The 21,313-nt window shown below is 57.5% G+C and overlaps 1 protein-coding gene across 1 annotated transcript in view; it reads right to left on the bottom strand.

Moving 5' to 3' along the window:
- Positions 1-21,313, bottom strand: part of SHANK2 (SH3 and multiple ankyrin repeat domains 2) — a 468,460-nt gene that overhangs the window by 329,218 nt on the left and 117,929 nt on the right. The window contains exon 9 of the mRNA XM_055580557.1: positions 15,721-15,787. Within this exon, the coding sequence (XP_055436532.1) occupies positions 15,721-15,787 (67 nt within the window). The remainder of the gene's footprint in view (positions 1-15,720; positions 15,788-21,313) is intronic.

Genomic DNA, 21,313 nt, shown 5'->3' with positions numbered 1-21,313 from the left:
TTTGGGGATCTTTGGCGCCTACTGAATTGGCCAAAAAGTTCGTTCGGGTTTTTGATGCCCTCCAATGGAAAAACTGGAATGAATTTTTTGGACAACCCAATAGAGGCATCACCCCGATCTTGGCCTCCGTCTTCACAGGCCGCTCTGCCTGTGTGCAAGCCTGTCTCCACAGTGATACGGACATCAGTCCTCCCGGGCTAGGGCCCACCTTAACAGCCTAAGTTAATCGCCTCTGTAAACACCCGATTTTCAAAGAAGGCCACATTCTGAGGCATGGGGCGTCAGGATCTTAACATGAAACACAGTTCAGCCCCTTACAGATGGCAGCCTGGGGTTGAGGGGCCCGGCTACCTGGTGGGTGGGTCCCACAGGGGTCAGGGGACAGCTCTGCAGCCCCAGGCACAGAGGGTTGGGGCGCCAGGAAGGGACAGAGGGCAGACCGAGGAGGACGCAGCCTGCGTGGGCCAAGCTGCTCGTACCAAGGCCACTAGGACCCCAGACCCTGGCAATCCTCTAACCCATCTGTTGAACCAGCCAGGCAAGAAAAGAGGAAATAGACATTTGAAGAAATAAAGATGACCATGTCTCTGAAGGGAAGAGAAGAAACCCTGAACCCAGCAGAGGGAGCCACGACCAGCCCTCCCGGGCCCCTTTGGGGTTTAATGGGAAACTGTAGACACGTGCGGCAGGAGGGGGCTGAGGGTACACAGGGAAGTGAGGCAAGGTCCTTGTCCGACCTTGACGGAGAGAATCTGAAGGCCTCTGCGATTTCCATGTAAGACTCCCTTTAATATTTAAAGCAAAGACGACCCCATCCTCAGAGACAACACCATCTTGAAAGGATCCTTTGAAACCCTTAAAAGGTAGACCCGGGTTATTTTGAGGTTAAGAACACTTGTTCATTCAGCAAATACAAATCCAGGGCGCCGTGGCTGAGGAACGTGGGGTGGGCGTGTGTGGGTATTTTCCAGTTGCTGGCTTTGTCATGACGATGCAGCCCATATGCTGTCTATTACGCGGCACCCCTGGTGGGTCTGGGCCGAGTCCCGTCATCAGTCACAGGCGGGCTCCTGCAGGGTGTGGATGGATGGATCGTCACCCTAAGTAGGGTAAATAAAGGCTATAAATAGCCTCAAATCAGTTCAGGTCAAGTTTGACTGCCGATGAGGCAGGAACAAAGCTCTCACTTCTGAGATCCTTTTTCGGATGAAGGGTGTGGATCCTGTGTCTTCTGATGGTTGTTCCGCGAGCCAGCAGGGAGCTCGGGCTGTGAAATGGACAGTGGGGTGTGGGAGCGGAGACACCCTACCCTAGAGGTCCCTACTCCAACCCTGAAGCTTGCAGAGGAGCGTTAACAGCAGAAAGGGAGGGAAAACAAGTGAGTGAAGAGGAAACACGAGTGGGAGCGGCAGCGAGCTGAGGGCTCGGGGTGGGAGGACAAGGACTCTCCAGGAAGGGCCCCACAGGCACACCGAGGGCCACACAGATGCCCTGCACAGACCATAGTCTTGGTGCACAGGGGCCACGGGGAAGGGTGACCAGCCCCTGGGCAACGTGAGGACCAAGCCTCCGGCTTGTGTCCTCCAAGCCCCAGACACCACCTGATTCCTCCTCACTCCTTGCAGGGCCAATTCAGACTGAATTGTAGCCATTTTCATTCCATCACTGTCTTAAGTGTCATGCGTGGGCTCTTCTGCCTGGTGTTGAAATCTGGGGCCACACTCGAGCCGGCAAAGTGTGGGAATCTCTTGGCTCAGGAAGGGAACCCACGATACCCCAAAGAACCCGTCTCCTTGGGGCAGGCCGAGCACACCTCTGCTGTTCATCCCTTCTGCACGGTCATTCACTGCACTCACCATCCTCCACTCAGCCCCAAACATCAGAAAGACTGAAGACACTCACAGACACCGCCAGAAAGGGGAGGTGGCAGACAGTCCCCCAAGTCCGTTTGGTACCTCGGCCCCCAAGGAAGCCAAAACCTGCAGCTTGGATCCATGCTATTCACAGGCCAATAGCTCGTGGTTCCCCAAACAAAGAGCCGTTGCCATGACGACCGTAGCATCCCGGAGCTCAGGGGCTATTCTGAGACACTGAGCCGTGAGCTCTACCTTCACATGCATCTGATCGGATTGGCTTCGGCGGTGTTCACGCTCTGCAGCAAGGCCCCTGAGCAGCCGGAAGAGGGAAGTCTTCCAGCGGCCGACACTCACAAAGCCCCCCAGGAGCGGTTTGTGCTCACGAAACAAATGGATACAGCTGCACCAGACACAGAATGAGTGAAGTAAGAAAACGGAAATGGCAAAGATGTCAGGCCGGAAGTGGGCAGGATCCCTGACCCTTCAGCCAATGGCTCGGGGCAGGTGGGAGATGCTGCAGACACCCAAGGCTATTTCACGAGAGACGCTGAGCGGGACCACCCGGGAGCCGGCCCTTCTTCAGCATCACTGCCAGGACCCAAGCGGAGGGCAGTGCCCACGGAGCCACCATGACCCCTCACTCTCACCGTTCTCCCCAACTTTTTTCCAGTTCACATAAAACTTTGCTGTTGTCCACGAACGCCTCACAGGATCAGGACACTAACGGGTGATGTCAACAATTGGGTTTGTTCCCAGCATCCGCAACCTGTGGCCAGCCTATGGACACACCGTCCTCCCCGGCCCCGGATGGTCCATGACAGAAACACGTGTGACCAGAAGGGTCTGGGGAGGGGGCCTGGGAGGCGGGGCTTCAGCACAAGGCCTGCTTGCGATGGAATGAAGAAAATACACGTCTAAACATCTCTCCCGACGTTTATCCGGTGCCCACTCTGTCCCAGGCCCTGCAGGCAGAAGGCACTCATGACCCTGCTGCCAACCACAGGCGTCCCCAGCTCTGAGCGGCGGTGGTGCAATTCTACTGGAGCAGCTCAGCTGAGCAAGCGTTTAGAGGCAAGACTTCCACTCTCAGGGCCACGGACCTGGCCACCCCAAAGCTCTGACCGCCGCTTAGCCTGGTCCATCCGAACACCGACAAAGACCCTTACCCCCAGGCGTTGGAGAGTTCCAGAAGGACTCAACAGTCCTTCACACTGGCTTTGGTGCTGTCTAGGATCTGTCCACCTGGCAGAGGGGCACAGATGCCAACAACTGGAATCTCAGCACGGCTCCATAAGAAATGAGCAAAGACTATCGCCTGCTCCCCGCCCCCACCCCAAGCCCTTGGCCACACAATCCTGTCAGCCCTTCCTCATCGCTATTTCATCATCTGCTCTGGGCACTGAGAAGGATCTTGATAAAGTTGTAACATGCGTGCTCAATCTCTAGGTCGTGTCCAACTCCTTGTGACCCCATGGACTGCAGCCCACCAGGCTCCTCTGGTGGGAGAAACACGTGTGACCAGGGATTCATTTCCTCCTCCAGGAGATCTTCCCGACTCAGGGATCAAACCCAAGTCTCTTGCATTTCCTGCAATGGCAGGTGGATTCTTTACCACTAAGCCACCTGGGAAGCCCTAAATTTGCAACAAAAGGAGCAAAGCACAGTGTTCTGAGCACTTTTTTCCCCTTCTGAAGCACATCCATGTCGAATTTGTCTTCCACTTGACGGAAAACATCTACAAGAAAGCTGGGCCCATGATGGACGAGGGGTAGAGTGGGGAGACCTGGGCTGGACCCTGAGCTCACCCCAGTTGACAAGCGATTGAGCGATCTGGACCAAATTTCTCCAGGAACCACCCACTGTGCCCAGCACCGCGTGTCTGCTGCCTTTCTCTGGTGTAGCATCCTTCCCCAACCCTGCTGGCCACAGGATGACCACAGAACCTAGGACTGGCCACTGGCCAGCGATGAATGAAGGTACCACAGTTTAAAACAAGGGCTGGCCCTGCCCCCAGCCTGGGTCCAGCCACATCCTGCCCCCCCCACTCCCCAGGCCACAGTATCTGTCCTGCTTTCCCTTTCCAGACCCCTGTGGGCCTCCCTAGGAGACACTTTCTGGGGCTACTTATGGTCCTTTTCCTGGAAACACCTCCACCTGGGTGGCCTCCTTGGTCAGTGCAGCCTGATGGCCCTGGAGATGAGTGCAAATTGGAGTCTGTTTTGTGCCTAGACTTGGATGACTAAGGACATCATCACCCACAAACCAAGACGGGATGACCTTTCTCTTCTTTAGCCTCATCTTTGCCCACCTGCTGCTCCCTCAGCTCCTCAACGTGTCCCTTCTAGCTTGGATAAAATCGACACGTCTTCTGTACCCACATGGACGGCTTCTTCCTTCTCAAAAACCACCTTAGCGCCTTTCCGCTCAGGCTCATTAAACCCAGAATAGAAACCTTCTCTGCATTCAGCTGAATTCCACCCCACATAGTCTTCCAAACCCTCCGCCCGCATATGAGGCTCAAATGCTTGCAAAGCCCCGAGGAACTTCAAGAAAAGACGCTTGGTTCTATCTATTTGAATCCAGGCCTAGTCATGAGTCCCGGGCATAGCCGTGGTGCAGAGTGGAGATAGTGCTCACGTCTGCAGGGGCTGCTGAGATGGCAGAGACACTCGGGGCTCCCCCAGGATCTCGGGGACGAGTCCAGATAGAACCCACGTCCTTCTGGCATTTGGCCTGATGCTTTTTTCTGGTCCCCCTACACAGCCGCCCTCACACCTTCACGACAAGGAAACTTCCCGCGCCTACTTCCTGACATAGTTGAGATGGACACGCTCCAGGTGGTTCTACGCAACAAAGTCCAAAGATTCCAGGCTGCGCGTATTTCCCTGAAGGCCGCCTGGGGCTCTGCCAGGCTCGCTGAGAATGGATGGGTCCTTAAAAGCAGGACACGGGGGTGGGGACCCCCTCTGCGGGCATCAGGACACTGGCCTGACTTGGGCCTTGTCTGGGGTCCTGTCGTCCCTCCCAGACTTGGTGAGTCAGGGACCCCGCGATGAAAGGATGTAGGTGGGAGGTCAGGGCGGAGCGCAGCCCCAATGGGACCCCGCACTCTCGCCGTGGTGGCAGAGGGAGGCTCCAGGGCTTGAGGCTCGCCAGGCATCTGGGAAGCTGCCGCCTGCCACACGCCTGCCTGCTTCCACCTGCTCTGTTGTCATTCAACAACTGTGTGCCCGGCAGCTCTGCGGGCACAAGTCAGGTCCCAGGAGCTGCGGACGGGGGTTCCCCATCCAATCCAGGGGTCCGTGCACCCCGACTTCTGGAAACAAGCTTCTACTCTGAATGGGCTTTCGAGGTGGCTGGAGACATTTAAGAATCCACGTGCAATGCAAGAGAACCAAGTTCAATCCCTGGGTCAGGAAGATGCCCTGGAGAAGGGAATGGCAACCCACTCCAGTATTCTTGTCTGGAGAATTCCACGGACAGAGGAGCCTGGGTGGCTACAGTCCATGGGGTGGCAAAGAGTTGGACACTCACTGAACGCTGAAGGAGAAGGTGGGGGGCATCTGCTGGGAGACCCACAGGGAAGGTGGAGGTGACCCGTGGAGGCGGCTAGGTGCTGCGGGAAAGCTTGCAGCTTGGACAGAGGATGGCGGGTGCACGGGCAGCTGCTGTCTGATCTGCGTGGAAGGGCCTGGAAGGGAAGGCGCCTGGGGGTGTGGGCCCGGGGCAGCTTGAGGGCCCTGGTCTGGCCCGTCCGTCCACCCCACGGGGGTGCCCCAGGCGGGGTGAAATGACTCAGTGCCCAGGGCCGTGGACTGAGCGGCCTCCTGAGAGCCCTGTTACTCAGAATTGCAGGTTCCCATCCCCAGAAGGTGGGGCCACCTGGCGGGGTCCCACTGCTTCCTGTGGGGAAGGGGGCTTCCCGTCCCCCTACTCAGGCTGGGCCCACGACTTCCCCGGGTGGCCTGGGTTCCAAAGGCGTTTACATGGACTCCTTCACATGGAAGTCCGGGCTTGCCTGGGGTCACCAGCTGTCACCCCTCAGGGGACAATTACTTCCCCAAACACGACCTTCTAAGGTCTCACCATGAAGACAGGGAGGGGGGTGCACAAATCTTAAGACGGGGTCGCCTCTCCCAGGAGCCTGGCCTCTCCTCCTCCCAGGAGGCCCTGCCAGACTTTCTCTCCGGACATGGGGATCGAGGGTGGGCAGGGACTCCCAGAACCTGGTCTCCTTCCGATGTACTGGTCCTTTCGTCCATGACACAGACACGCTTAACTAACCAGGGCTAATGGGGGCTCTGAAAACGAACCCCAGAGGGACACCCTGAGATCGGGGTTGGGGCACGGGTCAGCCGGCCTGGAGGAGGTGGGGGAGGGGGAGAGGAGGAGAAGGGGCTGCTTCCCTGGGAAGAGGCGGGGAGCCTCAGGGATGGGGAGGTGGGGGGCTGGTGAGCCCAGGGTAAGGCCACTCATTCAGTGCATCTTGGAGCAGCCGGGAAACCGGTTTTCCTGGATAAAATGGCTTGGACACCAGCCCGGAAGTGGTCGGGGTGTGAGGATGCTCTCCTTGGAAGGTTCCATGGCTACCAGCAGGCTCTGTGATGGGACCTGGCGACCTGGTGTCATCAGGAGACAGGACAACAGGGGCCAGGGCAACTGGGCTGCAGTACGTCAAGGAGCATGGGCTCGGCCAGCAGAACCCAGACACGTTAGTAAAGTCAACTAAGAGCACGGGCCGGGGGCCAGGGGGTATGGTGCCCCTGGCACCTCCCGGAAGGGGCAGCTGGTCCTCGGGGAAGAGCGCCTCTGTGCCCAGCTTTGGGGATCTACCTGCCGACCCCCCAGGAGGCAGGACTGCAGGGGCACCGCAATGCGGCGGCTGGGGGAGAGTCCAGGAACTGAAGGGGCAAGGAGAGAGATGCGCAAAGGCTGGAGGGCAGCGTTGTGGTGGGTAAAGAATGGCCCGGTCCAAACCCCAGCTCCCCGTGACCCGGACGTGGAACTCACGTCTGCGCCTGAAGCCTCACTCTCCTCACCTGTAAAATGGGGACAGCGCCACCTCCCCGGCAGGGATCGCACAAAAGCACTGAGTGCAATCCAGGCGCGAAAGGGCGGCGAAACCGCACTGCTTCTGCCGTTCAGATCAAGACGGCCTGCGGCCTCCTCCTGCGGGAAGCCGTCCCGACTCTACAGCCCATTGGGATTCCATGGCCCCCTTAATGCTGACCCCAGCCCCTCCCTACTCCCTCCCACAGGCCCAGACCTTCTCCATCTTTAAGGGAACTGGCCACCAAAAGTCCAGTCCTCCAGCTGGTACACAAAGTCCTGGCCCTGACCCTGCCCAGAGCCTGGGCCAGGGCGTCTACCAGGAAGGCAGTTGTGGCGGGAGACGAATGATGTGCAGGGAGAAAGGCCCAGAGGATCAGGGGCAGGGAGCGGGCAGGGAGAGGGCGGGGCAGCAGGAAGCAGGGGAGAGACTCAGCCTGGTATGTTTATACCTCCTCCTCTCTGGGACCCGCATCCAGGGCAGAGCCGCAGAAGGAGGAGAGGATGGGCCTGGCGGGGATGGGCTGGGCCCCGGGGCAGATCGGAAAATGGAGAAGGGTCCCAGGCAGCGGGAGGTGGGCGAGCACAGACTCGCCACCATCCGTGTCCAGCCATCACGCACCTCGCCCTCGGGAAGGGCATCTGTGCTCGCACTGTCCACTCCCTGCATCCCGGCGTCCCTATGACGGGCAGAGGGCCCTGGATGGGGACTCCAGGTCACAGGGTCAGAGGCGGCCCTCAGGTTAGGGAACCCCTGGCTGGAGAACAGCCATCCCAGGCGTGCAGAGGGGCTGTGGGGCGGAGGACCAGACCCGGGGGGCGGAGGGGTGTTCATGGGCACTTAGGGTGGAGAGCAGCTGGGCAGCGGGAAGGCAGGGGCAAGGCAGCCTGCGGTCAGGCGCCGCCCCCCACCTGTGCTGGGACCACCCCCTCAACACCGAAGCTGTGGTTCCCACATGGGCTGGCGTCCACCCTGGCAGGGGGCCTTGGGGGCCGTGTCCTTAGTTGGGGGGTGGGGGGGTTTATTTGTCAAGGGGGTGGGCAAGGGCCAGACTCCTTAAATGTCTAGCTATCACAGGACAGCTGGATGAATTATGAATGATCACCAGACATTCATGTAGACGCAGAGCATAAACCGTACCCCCATCCCAACTCACAGACACAGATCCTTCCACACAGGTATCTGCTGAATGTTTCCCAAAACGCAAACGTCGTGTGAGTGAAAGAGCGTGTGTGGTGCTTGGTTCAGAACTTTGCTAAGCGGAGCACACGACGCCAGGAAACCGCAGGGGCTGGCAGGGCCTGCCCTGGGCGTGTCCCGGCTGCCCAGGGTGGGATGGGGGCGCTCTGGGATTTGAGGGCGAGTGCGCTCGGAGGGGGCCGGCCCCCTCGCCCACACTGGGCCCTCCCGCGTGGGACGCTCTCAGAGACACTCAGGTCACTGCCCGGCTGTCCCTCTCCGCTTCTTGTTCCTGGACAGTCAGGATGCTGTGCTGATCTTAAAAAATCCCGCGCGCATGAGGTTATCTCGTCTGTGAATCTCACTGGAGGACCGTGAGGGTGGGGCTGCACCGTGAAGGCTGTCAAAGGCACCGGGGCCTCGGGGGCTCGGGAGCTAGGGCTCGGGGCCAGGGCTCAGGGCCGGGCTCACCTTGAACGGAGTCTCGCAGAGACTATGCGGTTGAGGCTGTGGAAGACGGGGGGACTGGGGGACTGCCATTTTTCCTCGTGGGACAGAGCAGGGGAGGGGTCTTCCCCAGGGGCCCACGCGGCTCGGGACTGGGAAGCAGAGAGCCCGAAAACACTCAGGTTTGGAGACCTGTTCAACGCAGATGGCGAGAAGCAGTAGATGCGTGCGGGCCGCTGGCGGCTCCTTCAGGCACCTCTGGTGGGACAGGCGCTCCAGCAGCCACTCTTGTCCCCTGCATAGGGGACACTGCTCTGGGGGACGCGTCCCCAGGCTGGGCCTGCCTCCAGAAGCTTTCCCAGGCCGAGTGCATGGGAAGGGGTGGCTTGGGAGGCCCAGGGGAGTCCCAGGGGCAGGACACCAGCAGTGTGTGACATCTATACGCACACTGGGCACAGGAGGTCAAGGCCATACGGCCGCGGCTGCGCCCTCTCAGGACTGAGACAAGCGTCCCGGAAAAGCCAGTGAACACAGCGTCTGGGACAGACCGAGGCCGCCGTGCATCCCGAGCGGACGCTCACCAGCCGTCGGCCACCCGTGAAAACCCCATCCCGACGGAACCCAAGAGCGACCGGTGCGCAGGGTCACGAGCGGGCAGCAGCTACCTCCCAGGATTTGGGGATAAACTCATATACCTGATGGTAAGCGTGGGGGAGGGGAGCTGCAGCAGCGGGCACATGACCGCAGCCCGGAGGAGGAGGACAGCGGAGACCCCGGCGGCGGACGGGACTCGGCACGCAGGGAGCCACTCGCCCACGGGCGGCCAGCACGCACGCCACAGCTCCCCCGGCCCCGAGAGGGAGGCGACGGGGAGCCGCATGAGCCGTGACGGCTGACGGCGGGCTGCTCACATCCGCTCAGCGGCCGCGTCTGCTGGGGCTCCATCGCACCTCCTCCCCTCAGCAACGTGCTTTGAAAATATTCTGTGGGAATGTGGGCCGCAGCTGTGATGGCCGCAGCGTCCCGGGGAACAGCCCAGCCCGGGGAAGCCTCGCTCCTCACTCTCAGGAGCGGGCACACACGGCAGTGCTGGCCGGAACGAGCCGACCTGATGACATGAAGCAGGTTAGAACGCTGGGTGTTCCCAGGACCTGCTGGCTCTGCGTGCAACAAAGGATGCTGTGTTTACTTAATACCATTGTCTACGTCTCATGGTAAGTGGCACATTTTACAGTCCGAATGCCTGGAAACCTGACTAGTCTTTCAAATCGGATCTATTTTATTTCACAGCAAGTGACAGCTACCAAACAGGTATTTTTTTTTTTTCCTTCAAAGCATCATGGCTCCGTATCAGCCTGGGTTTTACATTCTCATACATAAACACACAGACACACACACACACCCAAAATAATACATTAACAAATCTGTTTGAAAACACCACCCTCTCTTCATCGTCTATACATATCTAAAGCGTAATTACATAGACACTCGGTCTCGAAACCTAGCAACAGTATCCAAGCGATCCTCGGGCGGCTCATCAGACACCCAAACTCACACATCAGCTCAATGGGCTTCATTTAAAAAAAAACCAGAACCTCTCACTTCTCTCCCCCGTAGCTGCGGAAGGACAAGATATAGGAAAACAAACCTTGTTCCGCTGAAGAAGAACAACCCATGGCATTTAGTCCATCTGACCGTGCATGTCCCCATAGAGCCAGGCAAAAACAAAAATAACAAAGGTGGTAAAAAAAAAAAAAAATAGGTTATCTCAGTCCAAAGCTTATCAGCTTGCAACACGCTTAATCTTTGCATGACTATTTCGGACTCGAGCTCCCCAGCTCCCCGACAGCCTTGCTTTCGGGGACCTCCATCCTACAGGAGCCATCGCAAACGCTCGATGGCAAAAGCTTTTAAGACCTGCTGGGCTCATGGACTCAGCCGCAGCTCAGCTGTGGATCACAACAAGCAGGATTAACTTTGGTGTTCACGGTCGCTTTTAAACCATCACTTTCTCCGAGTGGGCAAATAAAACCACCCAATGGAGGTCACAATTAATTTTTTAAAAGAGGGAGGGGGTTGGTTTTTTTTTAAAAAAAAAAAAAAAAAAGAAAGAAAGAAAAAAATGGAAGCACAGCACCGGTGAGCAGAAACCTGCACGCTGGCCAGGCTGTGAACAGAACGCTTCACGACAAGAGGCAATCTCTCTTTTAAAGGGATAGGGTGGCAGCCACTCGGCGAGCCCGATCCACTTCCAGATCCCGCAGACCTCGGAGGCCCATTCATCAGCTCGCTGTGACCCAACAGGTTTAATGTCCTCCCCCCAACGCCACATCAGAGCCTCTGAAGGACCCCGATTTCTCGGCGGGGCACTTTTGTGTCTAGAAAACAGAGGCTCCGTGGCTTGAGGTGGGGGGAATACTTGAGCTGTTTAAGGGACTTTTTCAGGAAGGCATCTCACTGGGCTATAGGCAGAAAGTCAGCAACATTTTAATGGACTCATTCTGAAGAGTCAAAATCAACCCCATACCCAGCTTGGAATCCGGGGATCCTTCTGCCATGCTTTATCTTCAAAAATGCAACCCAACACCACGGAGGCAATGCTGAGTCTTACCTTCATCTCTTCTGAGTTCAGGATCCTGACACGTGGAGCTGGGTCCCCCGAAACACTGCCCCAGCCCCCGCTGAGCCCCACTAAATGTCTGACAACCCTGGCAGCAAGCACCATGGGCTCGTTCTGGCAGAGTAAAGAGCCCAAAGCCTCAGATGCAGGACCTGAGGCCCCGCTCCCCTGAAACTGTCTACACCATGGTGTAGCTCAGAAGTCAAAATTTGCTGAAGATCATAAAGTAGAAAGGAGGCCCCCGCCCACCCCTCCCCAGCACCCCTACCATGATTTCCAAGGCTGTGGCAAATGGCCCCTGGAGCTCCCCACGCAATCACACCAGACGCCCAACACCCGAGAGTCTGGGGCAGACGAAAGGTCACCCCGACGGAGACAGACAGACAGCACCCCCACAGGTCACGCAGGAGGTGGGGTCCCGGAGCCAAGACCCTCACAGAAGCTGGAATGCGAAAGCCACGTAGCCACAGACCTTCACACACGACCCACCAGAGACCCCCAATCTCACACGGCCCCAGAGTGACCTGCTGTGGGTGGAAACATGGCCCCCACACGACCCACTTGCCCCGTGTTCCTCACTCAGACCACACTCACGGGGATCAGGGCATTAATTACACTCTGGCAAACGCACCCAACCCAGCACTGACGTGCCCACGGGACTCAGCTCCTCGACTCCAACTCCAGGTGCCTCGAGGCCAGGATTTTACGTTGAGAAGACAGAGCGGGGCTGAAGGTGGAGTCGCCACACTGGCAGAGGGAGGGTCACCCACTCAGCTGACATTTACCAAGGCCCCACTGTGCACCAGGCTTCCCTGGCGGCTCAGTGCTGAAGAACCGGCCTGCGATGCAGGAGGCTTGCAGGACACACAGGTTCCATGGCTGGATCAGGAAGATCCCCAGGAGGAGGAAGTGGCAAGCCACATTAGTATTCTTGCCTGAGAAGTCCCAAGGACAGAGGAGCCTGGCAGGCTACAGTCCATGGGGTTGCAAAGAGTTGGGCACGACTGACCGATTAAACAACAGCTGTGTACCAGGCAGGGAACAGTCCAGAGGGACGGCCAGACAGCACTGTGAGTGACCTCTGGTGGGCTGATGGCAGCCCTGGATCCTGTGTGTGTGTGTGTGTGTATGTATTTGTGTGTGCTTAGTCACTCAGTTGTGTCCAGCTCTTTTGCAACTTCATGAACTGTAGCCCGCCAAGCTCCTCTGTCCATGGAATTTCCTAGGCAAGAATACTGGAGTGGGTTGCCAGGCCCTTCTCCAAGGGATCCCGACCCAGGGACTGAACCCAAGTCTCCTGTGTTGGCAGGTGGGTTCCTTACCGCTGAGCCACCTGGAAGCCCCCGCAGTGTCTGTACCCCAGTCCTAATCCTACTGATTCTGACGACCCCTCTGCAGCCCCCAGGCCCAGCCTCAAGCCGTCTCCCAAGGGCCCTCCTCCTCCGCCCACCCCTGCCCTCTCAGCCCGTCTGGGAGCAGAGTTCAGCGGGCAGATACTCCGCTCTGGAGACCACAGAGCCCTGAACTGGGACCAGGGGAGCAGAGAGCTCCCTGCAGGGTGATGCTGCTGTCAGTGGTCTGGACCCAAGAACCCTCCTCCCCGCTCTCCTCCCCTCCACCCACTCGTCCAGCCCTGGTTCCAACAGCAGCCTGTGTGAAGACCCCCGAGCTCCTCGGCCCAGCCTGCCCTGCTGCCTGAAGCTCTCGAGTGCAGCCCCGTTTCTCTGGGTGCACAGGGAGATGGGGAGCCTGGTGGTGAAGAGCCCAGAGCCGCCCAGAGTCAGATGGGCCTGGCTTCAAAGCCTGGCTCAGCCCATCACTCTGGGACGTGGTTCTGGGGGAGTCCTGCCTAGGAGATGCCCCTGGACCCTGCCCGCACCCCCTGGCACTCAGCGTGACCACAGGCACTGCACCGCCCAGAGGAGGGTCCTCCCTGGCACAGAGCAAGCCTGAACCAACAGAAACTTGAGGCGGTGGGTACACACACAGGTTGCCTCACCCTAGGGTGAGACAAGACGACCCCCCGGGGTCCCGACAACACCCGGCCTCAGCTGCCTGCAGCACCTGCTCACTAAGGCCCCGGGTCGGCCTTCTGTCCGCCCGGACTGACTGTGCTCCCGCCACTGATATCTGGCACCCCCTCCATGGCAAACCACCCCTCACATCCTTGCCCCAAGGTCTGCTTCTGGGCAAACTCGACCCAAATGCCATGTATCCTACATCAAATCCGCCCTCGGTCACACAGATAGCGACACGTCCTTGGAGGAGCGACGGAACGTGAGACGCTGGGCATGCAGGTTTGGCAAGGGTCGGATGTCTGCCTGGGGTTACTCATCCACCCAGAAACAGGACGGCTCTCTGAGGCAGGGGCTACAGACCCCCACAGAGGACTCAGCGAGACCCACTCGGGGCACAGGACAGGGCCAGACGCTCCCCGGCACACACCCAGCATCCGGCCCCGCCGGTAACAAGGGCAGATGGAAAGCTGGGTGGCCACGGGGCGCAGGGCAAACGACGAGTGCAAACCTAGAGGTTCAGTTCACGGGATGCTGAACCGAGACCTCAGCATGGACTGATTTACTGCGAGGCCGAGAACGAACACCCCGAGTGACGTCTGCGCCCGCGAAGGACCTGCAGCCTCTCTGCGAGGCCTTCGACAGAACCCACTTAAGCGGCACAGTTTGCTGGTTCCCAGTCAGAGATGCTGAGTCAGACGATGCAGAGGAAAGAAGAAGGCTTTTTCCGCGCCCCTCTCCCTTGGAGATGCTGAAAGGACCCAGCGTGGGAGCACAGATTTCCTGTACTAACATTTCCCTTTAGGACACACCAGGGAAAGGCCCCGGCGCAGGTAGCAGAGAGCATGGGCTGATCGTAAACGCCACCCCACATTCTCCTGGAGCCCCAGTCTGTCTACACAGGTGCAGCAGGAAGGCCTCCAACCTCACTCCCCACAGCCGGAGCCACGGACGTCACACGCGCCTGCCGTGACCGTCCCATATCTTGACAGGGCAAGCCCTCACAGTTTAAAGAAATCATTGAATGGAGTGGGTGAGTGGTAATTAACATGTGTTCACCCAACAAACAGGTATTCTTCTTATAATAAGAAAATATGTTTGTAGAGAGGCGTTTACGTCCCAGATAAGGAATGGGAGAGACAAGCCAGAAACCTCCTCGATCTGGGTTTTAAAATCGGCACTTTTTGAGTTTGTGGCTGGGGCGAGGAGGGGAGTGAATGTGTAGGGGGTCGGCAGGCAGAGTCTAGTTTCTCCTGTCTCCCTCCCGACAGCCAGCCAGGGAAAGGAGGTCCCTTCACGCCTCCCCTGGCTCAGGGGAAATCAGGATGGTAGCCCCAAGCGTGTCAACATCACAGGAACTCAGAGATCCTGGATCCTGGGGGGGACCACTGACCACCCCAGGGTCCTGGGTGGGGCCTGCCCATCTCCTCCTGGCAGTCTGCCCGCTCGACAAGAGTCCCAGTTCCCTTCACGGAAACCAGTATTTTTGTACCGCTCTCTCGTATCAGCGGGTGGTGGGAGGAGAAAAGTTGGGAGGGCTCAGTTCATCCTCTAGAGTGCTTTGCAGACATGAACTCATCCATCTGCATAGTGTGCTTAGGGAGACGCTGACGCGGCCCTGCAGGACGCCCGGATCTCAGAGCAATTAGGAGGTCTGGCCCCGGCTCGCGGGAGGACTCGCATCAACATTGGGCGCAGGAGGCCCCGATGCTCAGCACAGGGGACCGGATGAGGCAAGCAAGGCACCTGGCTCCGCATCCTCGTGCGATTCTCGAGGCAGCTGGGCGCCCGCCAGACATTCAACATGGAAAAGACCAGACAGCCAGGCGCATGGGATCGCTCACCCCCCAGTGCCCAGTACGGGGGGAGCGATCCAGGCAACAAGACACAGAGGCCACCCAGCGACTTCTCCAGGCACCCTGGAGTCTCGCTGCCCACCCCCTGGATGGGATGGCGCCATCTGGAAATCTCACCGCTGCTGGTCCAGTGGGCCTGCTCCCCGCTGCACGTCCGGTGTAAGCCCGGGGCCGGAGGGAACAGGCCAGAGGGCTCTTCCAAGATGCAAGACTGGGCCCAGCCGCCGGCAGGGCGACGGGACAGAGGAGGAGCAGTAGGGACAGTCCTCCTGGTTGGCACGAGGGGTACTGAAAAGGGGAGCAGTCATCAGTAGGCAGAGCCAGGGACGCAGAGGCGGGAGGGGGAGGGGGACACCCCTGGCTCTTCCTGCCCCGTTTCATCGCCATCTCCGACTTTAAATGGAATCGCGTGTGTTACAGAATCCTCCCGCAAACCCGTCTCAATCGGTCGCAAGGTAATCTGGTTCTCCGGTTGGACGTCAAGGCCCTGAAGCCATCGCCGGCGCCCTCGCCTGACATCTAAGGGGTTCCGTGCCCCGACCCCGCCACGCGTCAAGAAGATGCAGCAACAGAGGTGGAGAAGATGCTCGGACTCTGTTTCCGTTAAGTGTGGCTAAAAGCAGACTCCGAACCAATCCGGCGAGGTGACCAACCAGGGCCCCTGCGTGGTTCACTGGCAGCCAGCCAGCCTACTCACCAATGTCGGTCTCCTTGTGGTTCTTGATGTACTCGGCCAGCTCGAAGTTGCCGGCGATGATCGCCACCTGCCGAAAGAGGAAATCACGTTAAGGCACCAAGTGCAGGGCACGCTACGCATCCCGACGGCCTACGAGCGAAAGTCCAGTCAGAGCTTCTTTTGCAAAAATAAGAGATATTCCCCCCTTCCGGGTTTCCTGAGATAGTCAACACACAGCACTAAGCTGAAGGTGTGCAGCCTGATGACCTGACTTGGATATTATTTTGTGAAACGATGACCACGGTGAGTTTAGTTAATGTCCATCACCTCATAAGGCTACGCAGTTTCTTCCCTAGGATTTCCCTGGTGGTCCAGTGGCTGAGACTCTGCGCTCCCAGTGCAGGGGGATGGGGCTCAGTCCCTGGTCGGGGAACTAGATCCCACTTGCTGCAACTAGAAAGGATCTTTCGTGTCGCAAGGAAGGTCAAAGAACCCGCGTGCTGCAACTCAGACACAGCGCAGCCAAATAAGTGACCTTTCTTCACATGTGAACAATTTATCCTGAAGATTTTCTTTAAAAAACAAACCAACAAACAAACTCTTTTCCCCTTGTGATGAGAACTTGAAGGATCTACTCTTACCAACTTTCAAGTGAACCACATGGCTGAACGTGACGTCCTCTGGGCTAGTTTGCCTTGTAACTGGAAGTCCAAATCCGGACCGTCTTCACCCATTTCCCCAGCCCCCACCCTACCCCAGGAACCACAAAAAATCTGACCTCTTTTTCTATGAGTTTGTTTCGACCCCACAACAAAGTGGAGCTACAGTGCTTGTCTTTGTCTGCTTTCAGGCAGCCTGGCCCAAGGCCTGCACGCTGCACGGTCGGAGTTACTGGAACAGCAGCCACCACACCCAGCAGCCCCTCCAGAGGCAGCTCCTCCCGCTTGGTCCCCTTCTCCGGGGCCCTGGCCATTCTTCCACCACGAGGCCATCATTCCGCGAGAATCTACGTGAGACAGTCCTCTGCCCAGGAGGCCACGGAGGGGGCGGGTCAAGGCACTGAGCCTGGAAACCCCCCGGACGGCGTGCCGCATGCCCACCAGTCCTGACCGGTCCCAGAATGCTCCCTGGAGGTGGGGGGCAGGGGGAGGCATCCATTCCTCTGATTGGTCCCCATAGCTAGAGGGATGGGGAATCTCAAAAAGCACTCACAGCTCTTCACTGAGTTTCAGTGAAGCAGAAAAAACTCCACCTATGCACAGCATAAACCAGCACTACACGCAAGGGTCCAGCTCAAGCCACGCAGACAGTGACTAGCGCGAAGAAGCCACGTGGTCCGTGATGCACTGAGGCAGCCAGGCAGGCAAGGACAAAGGCCCTGGGGGTGGCCCCGGGGAGACCTGATACAGAGCTCACGTGGGCAGGGCTCTCCGTGCCCCAGTGGGGTGCCCTGGGCACAGGGGGGCAGCCATCTCCACCCTCAAATGAGCCGGGTGTTCAGACGCCAGCCTGCAGACACACACGTCAACCGTCAGTCTACTGGCAGCGATAATGTGGGTGGGCCTTCCCCGATCCTTTGGAGGCCTTCAGAGCAAAAGCTGAGATTTGCTGGAGGAGAAATTCCGCCTCGAGGCTGCACCACCAGTTCCTGCCTGAGTTCCCAGCCTGCCCTTCCGACTGCAGACTTGCCAGCCCCCACAGTCTTGGGAGCCAAATTCCTGCAAGAAATTTCTTAAACATACGTGTCTGCATCCTGCTAGTGCTGCTTCCCTGGAGAAACCTGCTTGACGCGGCTTCCTGTGGGGGCCAGGGGGCTGTGGTGTCTTTGGAAGTGACACTGACTTCGACTCTTGGGCATCACCTAATGCTTGGTGTCCTGCAAGGATGCCACTGACTGGAACAGCCTGGAGACAAATTCAGCCTCCTCCCCGGTCTGCTAACGTCAGGGGAGCCACGGCAGCCCCTGTCTGCATGAGGCGAGGGTCCTAGGGGTGGACAGCAAAGGCCATTTCAGCGACAGGCCCTGTGAGGCCTCCCTGGGGGCTCAGATGGTAAAGAATCTGCCTGAAATGTGGGAGACCAGAGTTCGACCCCTGGGTCAGGAAGATCCCCTGGAGAAGGGAATGGCAACCCACTCCAGTATTCTGGCCTGGAGAATCCCATGGACAGAGGAGTCTGGTGGGCTACAGTCCATGGGGTTGCAAAGAGTTGGACACGAGTGAGCAACTCTCTCTCTCTCTCTCTCTCTCTCTCTCACACACACACACACACACACACACACGTTCTGCAGACACAGAAGCAGGTTTAGAAGCACCTGGTGAACGGAACTTCACCAGCCTCCTGAGGGTGACCGTCCATCTGGGATGCAGGCTTCATACGGTGGATCCTTAAAACAGAGCAGGGGGACTTCCCTGGTGGTCCAGTGGTTGAGACTTCACCTTCTAATGTGGGGGACGTGGGTGTGACCCCTGGTTGGGCAGCTAAGATCCCACATGCCTCTCAGACAAAAAAATCCAAAACGTAAGACAGAAACAAAATTGTAACAAATTCAATAAAGAGTTTAAAAATGGTCCACATAGAAAAAAAGAAAGAAACACAGCAGGGACAGAGGGTAGGAACCTAAGCAGGAGGCCCTCAGAGGCCCTGCGAAGCCAGCGACCTAGTCTGCTACCATTTGTGACATGATCCCAAAAGGAAGGGTCCACAGGGTGACCCATGACATGTGACCCAATGTCACCTAGGGGACAACTGGTCAGAGCCATTCCTTGTTGGAATTCCCTGGTGGTCCAGTGGGCAGGACTCCACGCTTTCCTTGCAGAGACCTGGGTTCAATCCCTGGTCAGGAAACCAGGATCCTGCAAGCTGCACAGCACAGTTAAAAAGAAAAAAAGCATCACTCCCTGTCTTCCAGCCAAACTCTCAAAGGTAAAACTCCCTCCCACCCATCAGGATGGCTACTATCAAAAGACAGAAAATAACAAGTGTTGGCAAGGATGTGGAGAAATTGGAAGGTTTGTGTATCGAGGGTGGGGATGTAAAATGGTACAGCTGCTGTGGAAAACAGTGTTGAATTTCCTCAAAAAAAAATCCTACATAGACATGATCCAGCAGCTCTGCTTCTGGGGATTTGTACCCGGGGGATCTGAAAGCAGGAATAATGGTTAATTCTTCATGTCAACTTGACTGGGCCACAGACGGCCTAGACATTTGGCCAAAAGTTACCCTGGGCGTTTCTGAGTAAAGCAGATTGCCCTCCCAGCGTGGGTGGGCCTCATCTAATCAGTTGACGACATGCCTAGAACAGAAAAGTCAAGGAAGAGGAGACTTCTGCCCACCTGTGAGTTGGGACATCTGTCTTTTCCAGCCTTCAGTCTCAGAGCAACATCAGCTTTTCTTGGGTTCTGAGCCTGCTGGCTTTTGGATCCGAACTTACATCACTGGGAATGCTGGACCTTCAGTTCACTACAACCTCAGATCTTGGACTCCTTGGCCCCATAATGCATCTGTGCGTGTGTGTGTGTGTGTGCACACGCGCGTGTGTGTGTGCGTGCATGCGCACGTGTGTGTGTGTGTGTACTCTGAGTGGGGTGCTGCTGTAACCCCACTGCAGCTGGAACCAGGCTGAAGGAGAAGCTGCTTTTGTTCTCATCACTGGCGAAACCGCCATCACCTGGGCTCCGCAGCCAGAATGTGGAGGAAACCCACACCCCCATCCCGAATGAAGCCGCCTCCTCTCGCCAAAACCAAATGTGCCTCCCGACACAGAGAGCTATTTATAGGCGCTCTGAGAGCGTGGCACGTCCTCGCCAAAACTGCAAAACAGCTCTGTGCAACAGTGACGGAAACTGTGGTCTCGGGCCGCCCCCTTCTTTGGTCTTCCTTCCAGATGACCACGTCCCCTGCTCCGGACTCCTATGGCAAATCGGGAAGTGGCCAACACCCAGAGACCCAGGAGCCTGGAAAGGTGTCAGAATTCTGAGCATCTGCAAGCATGTGGGGAGGAAGTGGGTCCCAGGCTTAGGGGTGAGAGGTCACAAACTCCACCGGACCAACTCCAAGGGGGTGTCCATCATCTCTAGGCTGAAGCTCGGAGCCCGACAGGCAGTGGGCAATTGTGCAGATTCCAGACCACAGCCCCGAGGCCTCGGAAAATCCCAGGGGGCCAGGAGCCTTTGCAAACTGATGTGTTACCTGGGGGCTCAGAGACCCCATGCCAACCTTGATGGGCTGCCTGGAGGGAGCGCCTGGTGGGCAGTGGAGGCAAGCGGCATCAGTACCACCAGAAGGTCTGTCTCCAGGGGCTTCAGGCTGGGTCCCAAGCCAGAGGAAGCAGCCAGGGCACCACCAAGGCTGCCACACGGGCAGCACCATGCTGGTGACCCAACAGCCTCTCCAGGCTAAAGGGGGACCCTGAGGACTCCTGGGAGACCTGCCCAGGCGAGGCCTCACCTTTGCTGGACCCTCAAGGCTGGGGATGAAACAGCCTCCTCATCCCCTAGCCCAGGAATGAAGGGTACACCCTAGGCAGTGGTCAGCCTTCACGTGGGCAGCATGGTGCCGTGGTCATGGCCACAGCCTCCCCGTGGTGGACCCCTCCAGAATGGAGACCACAGACAAGGCACACCACCTCCTCTGTAACTGGGGATCATTGAAAGCCTAGCCCTTCTGTGACTCCTGGAGGATTAAAACCGTTCATACTGATAAATGGCACACAACAGAGCCTGACACTCCACAAAGAAAACCCAGGCCTGGCGGGGCTTCTCAGATGAAGTCTCCCAAACACATAAGCAGGAACTAACACCCGTCTCACCCAAATTCCTCCAGGGAATGAAGAGGGAGAACTCTCCAACCCCATGGATGAGGACAACACGACCCCAGTCCTAGGGGTCCACAGGAGTGGGAGTCCTCTCCCCGCAGAGGTTGGCATCCTGACCAAACAACAGCAAATCAATGCAGTGAATGAATGAAAGTCACTCAGTCGTGTCCGACTCTTTGTAACCCCATGGACTATACGGTCCATGGAATTCTCCAAGCCAGGATACTGGAGTGGGTAGCCTTTCCCTTCTCCAGGGGATCTTCCAAACTCAGGGATTGAACCCAGGTCTCTGCATTGCAGGTGGATTCTTTACCAGCTGAGCCACCGGGGAAGCCCAAGAATACTGGAGTGGGGAGCTTATCCCTTCTCCAGTGGATCTTCCCGACACAGGAATTAAACTGGGGTCTCCTGCATTGCAGGTGGATTCTTTGCCAACTGAGCCACCGGGGAAGCCCATAAATCAATGCAGGAATCTGTTCAAAGAAGAGGACCACGCCACTGTGCAGGCTTCTTACAGAATAAAGGAGCCATCAGTGGACTCCACCGCACTAAAAGAAAAGGGGAAATCTACAGGGTCATCATTTTAAAAAGCATTTATTTCTGTTTTTTAAATTCTTTATTTAATTAATAAATTAATTAATTAATCCAGCTGCACTGGGTCTTGGTTGCAGCATGCGGCATCTAGTTCCCTGACCCGGGATTGAACCCAGGCCCCCTGCACTGGGAGCACGGAATCTTAGCCACCGGATCATCAGGGAAGTCCTTCTACAGGATCATCTTGATAGCTGCAGCAACTGT

Source organism: Bubalus kerabau, chromosome 5 (assembly GCF_029407905.1).
Source record: "Bubalus kerabau isolate K-KA32 ecotype Philippines breed swamp buffalo chromosome 5, PCC_UOA_SB_1v2, whole genome shotgun sequence".
Taxonomy (NCBI): domain Eukaryota; kingdom Metazoa; phylum Chordata; class Mammalia; order Artiodactyla; family Bovidae; genus Bubalus; species Bubalus kerabau.
The sequence above is the reverse complement of the archived record's forward strand: the minus strand, read 5'-3'. Positions and strand labels throughout refer to the sequence as shown.